The following is a 6,763-nucleotide window of genomic DNA, read 5'->3' on the forward strand; positions in this document are numbered from 1 at the left end:
CTGAGATGTTTTATTTATTATGATATGTTCCTGATCCCCTGAATTCTCCCTACATTAACAATTTATCCATAAATTATTTCTATCATTGCTATAAATTATGCATTTACATTGTCTGCCCCCTGATGAGGGGATAGAATGAATACGGCTAAAATTCCATCAGTTACATTGATGCTGTTATGTAAAATTAAGGCAGTGACGATTTCTCTGGTCTCATACCGGGTAAGGTCCAACATACATCCTTCCGACGTTTCGATGTGCTACTCGCCCATCGTCCTCAGGGATTCAGACGTCCAATAATAATAAAAAAGGTTAATTAACTTACTGATTTTCTTAATTTAATAAAACTAGAAATTACATTATGTAAAATCAAATTTCAGGTTACGAAGCCTAAAATTTCTTCTATAGAATATACGTCTGTGAAAGCGATTTGTAAATTGATCAATATCTAATACATACGTGCAAGACTCATGCCCACGAGTATTTGTTTTAACTCTGAAGATAACAATTAAAATACGTCCACTATGCTCATGGATATTAATACTAATAATACTGTAGCAGACAGACCACGTTTTTAAGTGTGTTTTATTTATATCACTATAGTGTCTATATTACTGCCTTCGTTAAAACTTTCGCGGGTACTCGTCATGTCTGGGAAAGAATCCCTTGAGAAAGCGACCAGCATCGGTCGGGAAACATTGGGGCCACCCAAGAAGTGACGCGGCGATTAAGCCCAAAAGTTTTTATTCAACATGATATATACAGTGGAACTTGGTTATAACGGCATCGGCTGTAACGTAAACTCGGGTTTAACGTCACATTTTATACAGACCAGCCAAAATTGAACATTTTATGTTGTACGAAAACCCGTTTATATCGTCGACAAATATTGCGACGCTCGGGTATAGCGTCAAAAATGTTGCGGTTCTTAGGTTGCAAAAGTGGTAGTGTGATTGTATTATGTTCCAAAGTTCATAGAAACCATGTGTAGTAACATCAAAAGCAAAAACTGGTCACAAGCTGGACGTTGAGCTGGTGACGGGATGCAACTCTTTTGTTTAATTGGTGTCTGGAGGGAGCGGGGGCTGTCCCGCATACCTGGGACTTATCCCTTCCCACTCCTACATTCTACAAGGTCACTGACACAGGCACACTGTATTGTATTGTTTGTTTCGTTAGCTACGGTAGATCATCAGTCACATCACTACCTACCTCCGTGTGATCATCGCGTATGTTGGCAGTAGTTTTATACGTCGTTAGTTGTGTTTTGTTTGTGCAATGTCAAGTGGCGGTGTCATTCAGATTTAAGGCTGCTTTTTTATAGCGTCACTCGGATATAACGTTAAAACTCTTCTGGTCCCTTTGATGACGGTATAACCAAGTTCCACTGTATATTGCTGCCATTTAAAAATTATATCTCTACATACCCTGCCCCCTGGTGTGGGGAATAGAATGAATACTGCTAGAATACCGTTAGTTATAGTGATACTAGTGTTTAAAATCATGTTTAAGGTTACGAAGCCTGAAAAATCACCTATGGAGCATACCTTCGTAAAATTAATGGTTGCATAGATCAATGTCTGCCACGTACGTGCAAGACTTCCCTATGCCTATGCGTGAAGTATAATACCTAAATTTCACCCATGGAATCTGTGAATGTAATGGATGAATTGACCAGTTGGCCTACAGACCTACTTACTTGCAAGGGATAGGAATACGCGTAAAGTATTTTTTCTCTCTCAAGATAACTGTTGACAACAACTAATATGGAAAATCAAATTTCAGGTTTCGAAGCCTGAACTTTCACCTATGGAATATACATAAGTGAAAGTAATGAATGAATTGATCAATATCTGCCACGTGCGTGCAAGACTCATGCCTACGCGTAGAGTATTTTTTTCTCTCTCCAGATAACTGTTGAAAACAACTAACATTGAAAATCAAATTTCAGGTCACGAAGCCTGAAATTTCACCTACGGAATATAAATTTGTGAAAATTATGGATGAATAGCTAGCTAATATCAATATCACATACATAGGTGGAAGATTCATGCCTAAGCCTTGATATTTTTTACTATCAAGATAACTGTTTACAATAACTAATATGTAAAACAAATTTTAGGTCACGATGCCGATTATTTCACCTATGGAATATATATTCGTGAAAGTAATGAATTAATTGATCAATATCTGCCACGTGCGTGCAAGACTCATGCCTACGCGTAGAGTTTTTTTCTCTCAAGATAACTGTGAAAATTATGCATGAATAGCTAGCTAATATCAATATCAGCTACGTACGTGGAAGACTCATGCCCACACTGACTTTTTTTTACAATGAAGACGACTGTTGAAAATAACTAATACGTAAAATCAAATTTCAGGTTACGAAGTTTAAAATTTCACCTATGGAATATACATTTGTGAAAGTAATGAATGAATGGATCATTATCTGCTTCGTACGTGCAAGATTCACGCGTACGCGTCGAGTATTTTTTTTACTCTGAAGATAACTGTTAAAATACGCCCGCGGCGCTGTTGGACATTAATACTAATAATCCTCGGCTTAACCCATATTATCCCGGAACACATTTTTACCTATTTGGTAACTGATTTTTTGGTATGCTGCTCTATTTGTACTACTTGCTATGGGAAAAATAGTTTAAAAAATCAGAACGTCGTACTTTTGCTGGGAGAGCCCGTGTCTTTAAACACACGGTGGGATAAAGCCCAGATCAGACTTGCCTGCGATCAATGTGAGGGTAGAATGCAAAATAAAAAATACGTGAGTTCTCTACATAATTTTATTTCACAAACAACTAATAAGACATTGTGTTTCACACTTATTCTATGAGCCCATTTCTTTTTAAGCATCATAATTTGAAGTCATACATTTTCATGCTCAATAAAAACTTACACATTGCACATTAGAATGCATTTCTATATTTTACAGTAGAACAAATTACAAAATTTTCCATTTATATTTCGAAAATTTTTTTGTGGCATATCACTAATTGGACTGATATTTTACATGGTACTCCTTGAAGCAACAATCAGGGTGTACGCCCACATTGCACTTTTCACAAATGAACTTTGAGCTTTTACCGCAGTGACCACACCGCCGATGGGTCTTAATTTTACTTATCCAGTGATTATGACCATCAAACCTTCCATCTGTTATAGCTTGTCTCATTGTTCTTGGTGCTACTAATTTAGGCTGAGTATCACTTGACAGTAGCCCGATAACAACCTCTCTCAAAAAATCAATTTGATTGCTTTTCCGATTGTTTATTCGGAAAATATGCCACAAATTAACAATGCTGCTGTTCAGACAAAATCTAAATAAAGGCCAGTACCACTTGTTTGACCTTATTTTCACACGATACACTGCGCGCTGTTGATCAAATAAATCTACACCTCCCATGCCATGGTTATACATTTTCACAATTTGTGGCTGGCATAATTTCATATGTTTTTTATACTTTGAATTCCAACGGGTGCAGGAGCTAAGGCCGAATACAGTTTTTGAATCCATGTTTGTGGCAATAGTAACTTGTGCATTATCATGCCAGCGAATGAGTGAAATGGGACTGTTCTTATCAGTGATTGCGGAGAATGCACCGCGTTCCTCCTTGCTCACATCTACAACAGGGGCTCCTTCAATGCGGTCTTTTCTTATAGTTCCAATGCAGTTTATATTACTTTCTTTCAGTTTTTCTAGCAATGAAAGTGAGGTAAAAAAGTTGTCTACAAATAGCTTTGAACCAGGAGGAAGGAAATCTACACACATGGATTCTGTCACTTGGGCACCGAGAGAGATGCCTTTGGGTCTGTCTGTTTTTCCTGTGTAAACACTAAATTTAAGAAGGTATCCTTTTGAAGTTGTAACACACCATATTTTGTAACCAAAACGGATGGGCTTTCCTCTAATAAATTGCTTCATTGAATGACGCCCAAAGTATGGCTCCATACCCTCATCCAGAGAAAACTCACTACCGAAGCATTCTATGATCTCGGTAAATTTTTTATTCATGTGATCTACTACAGGTCTAACTTTGTAAATCCTATCAGTGCTATCTATCTGGGTGTTATCATTAAAATGAAGGCATTTGTGAATCAAATCAAATTTATTGCGGCTCATTGATCCAGCAACTAGAGAATGGAAAGTATCTCGTTTGGTTTCCCAATACATACGTCTGAATGGAACACAACAGTAGCCAGAAAGTAATAACACGCCAAGGTATTTGTACAAATCGTCCACAGAAAATTCGGCATTGGATAAACCTTTCTGAACAGCATACTTGTTTGTTTCTATACATATCATATTCACAAAATTTTCGTCCCAAACCCTCTTGAACATTTCCAAAGGACTTTTATCTAATAACTCTGGTTTTGGCTGCATACGAACAGGCTCTAAAGGTGGCATGTTATTTGTTTTCAGAGTTAATTTTTTCCATGATCTATCTTTCTTACGGTAACTACCTGCCTCTAAATGGCTAAATTTTTTATGAGTGTTGGTGGCCGAGCAAACATTGATTGAACTCTTAGCTACTTTCCTTCTCTTGCTATGACAATTTTTCCCATTCTTTTCATTAGACATATCAAAATCAGATCCAACCTCATTATTGTTTGAGCTTGTTGAGGAACAGTCATCAGAAAAAAGTGGTAAATCAATTTTACCGTGATTAGTGTCAAGACGTACCTCACCTAATTGGGCTAGGACACCTTTGCCTAAATCCTTTATGCACTCTGGAGTCTCACATTCTTCAGGTGCATCATCTTCATCAGAGCAGTCACCATCCCTTGCTGGAAGAATAACCACATCTACAGTGTTTGCTCCATCAATTTCTCGCCCTCGTTCATCATTGTCATCCAAGTTGTGGAGTTCAAATAAGATGTCTTCTGTGTTGAGTTCTGACCTAAAAGAGATCGGACATTTTGATTCATAGTTCTAAACACAGCTTGAGATGGCGTAATGACACCTAAAAACTATTTGAATGAGGAAGTGAATAAATATTTGCAATTCTTACCGTTTTCTGTTGTTTGTCGACATTGCGAAGGTGTTCTCAGGATCCACTGTGATGCACAGCTAACAAATGGATGAGCTAAAATAATTTAAACTTAGGAAATTTTTTGGGCAACTGCGAAGCACAGAACTTACGAACACTTGGTCTACAGCTGCCAAGCTTGCAAAACGCAATGGCAGGTACCCTTGGGTCGGTCCTTTATATATATAGTGTCTAGCCATGAGGAGCAAGAGTTACATTTTAGCGAGAATCTCAAACTAAGTACATGGATTATATTTTAGCTCTTCAACCTCATAATTATCTCAGGCATCGAGTTACAATGATTTTGAAATACATTGTGAGCAAAGAACAACTCATCTGAGACGTTTACAGACAGCTCAACAATGTAAGGCAATACCATAATTGGTTTAGGGAAGAGTAGCGGTTTATCCCACCGTGTGTTTAAACACACACAAAGTTTGCGCTTTCATTGAAGTGCTTCAATTATCTTCACGGGAAATACTTTACTAACATCATGTTTCCTCAACATTCGAATGTATAAAGGCAGGAAAAGTTTTATGTTCGCATCTGGTGTTCTCAAGAAGATGAAGGTTAAACAGTTTGCCTTTCAATTTACACATGCAGGGGTAATATTTTTTTTCAATGGTGGCCAACCTGGGGATAGTAGGCTGTAATACAAGATGTAATGAGACTTCAGAAGTTTCAAAGAATGAGTCAAAGTATTTAGAAAATGGTTGCCTCTCAAGAGTGGCTAGAAATTATTTTTTTAATTTCCGCGTACTTGGCGTGTGTTTAAACACACGCTGGTAAAATATGGGTTAAGTGGGACTTGGTCGGGTTAAAATGTGTATTTAATTTCCGAGGAGGTGGTGTGGGAACAAATCTTCCATAATCGCTTCTTTCACGGGAACGAAATCGTGATTCTCCATACGGGCTCCTAACTCGTTTTGCTCCTTTGCTACGTGTTCTCGTTTGCCCGAGTGTTTGCTCAACTTACCTTCCACTCTATTGTATTATGAGATTTTTTTTGTGCACGCTGAAGGATCCAGACTCTTCTCTTTTCTCCCCCGCCCCCAATTTTCACCCGGCACCTCTTTCCCCCTTCCTTTTTTTTCCTCTTGTGTGATTTATGTTTTTTTTTGCTGCCCCACTCCAATGCGTAGTAACTCGGAGAGCGGCTGCAGTTTCACATGGAAACGATGTCGCACCTGTAACCTCCCTGCTTGCACATTCTGGCGAACGTTTCCCTAAAAACACGTCTTCTTCCTCCCCTTCCTTTTCGTCGCTCTTCTTTTTTTTTAATCCCTGGAATCCCCGCGCTTCATTTGTTTTCTCGCCCTGGTTGCTCCCTCATCCCTTATCAAATTAAGTTCTAAAAGTTCCCGCTTCCCTCACCAGGTTGCGTTCTAACTCCTCCTGTCGCCGTCTGTGTGGAAATGGCGATTTACGACCGTCGCGAATCCATTTGAAGGAATGCATTTCCGTAGAACCTCCTTTATTCTCTCTCACTCGACAAACAACTGCGCGCACCGAATAAACAAGTGTCTTCATTGCTTTTCAATTAACGGCTTGATGAAGCCGGAGTTAAACTTCCATTCTGGTAGTCCTCGCATTTGCCGTGGAAAATGGGCCCGGGGCCACTTAGGCATTTGAAATCTACCGAGCTGACCTAACTGTTAATGAACTAGAGCATGGTTTAATTGCGTTGAAGAGGATCTAAAAAACCTTCATTCGTGGAAAGA

At 38.7% G+C, this 6,763-nt stretch overlaps 1 protein-coding gene across 1 annotated transcript; it reads right to left on the reverse strand.

Annotated features, from left to right (window-relative positions):
* Positions 1-2,580: 2,580 nt before the first annotated feature.
* Positions 2,581-5,802, reverse strand: LOC124168033 (piggyBac transposable element-derived protein 2-like). Its single transcript, XM_046546124.1, has 2 exons — positions 5,025-5,802; positions 2,581-4,913 (listed from the first exon to the last, which is right to left on the reverse strand). The coding sequence occupies exons 1-2, from the start codon at positions 5,045-5,047 to the stop codon at positions 3,005-3,007; spliced, it is 1,932 nt and encodes a 643-aa protein (XP_046402080.1). The 5' UTR covers positions 5,048-5,802; the 3' UTR covers positions 2,581-3,004.
* Between the last annotated feature and the right edge of the window lie 961 nt (positions 5,803-6,763).

The sequence above is a fragment of the Ischnura elegans genome, chromosome 11 (assembly GCF_921293095.1).
Source record: "Ischnura elegans chromosome 11, ioIscEleg1.1, whole genome shotgun sequence".
NCBI lineage: Eukaryota > Metazoa > Arthropoda > Insecta > Odonata > Coenagrionidae > Ischnura > Ischnura elegans.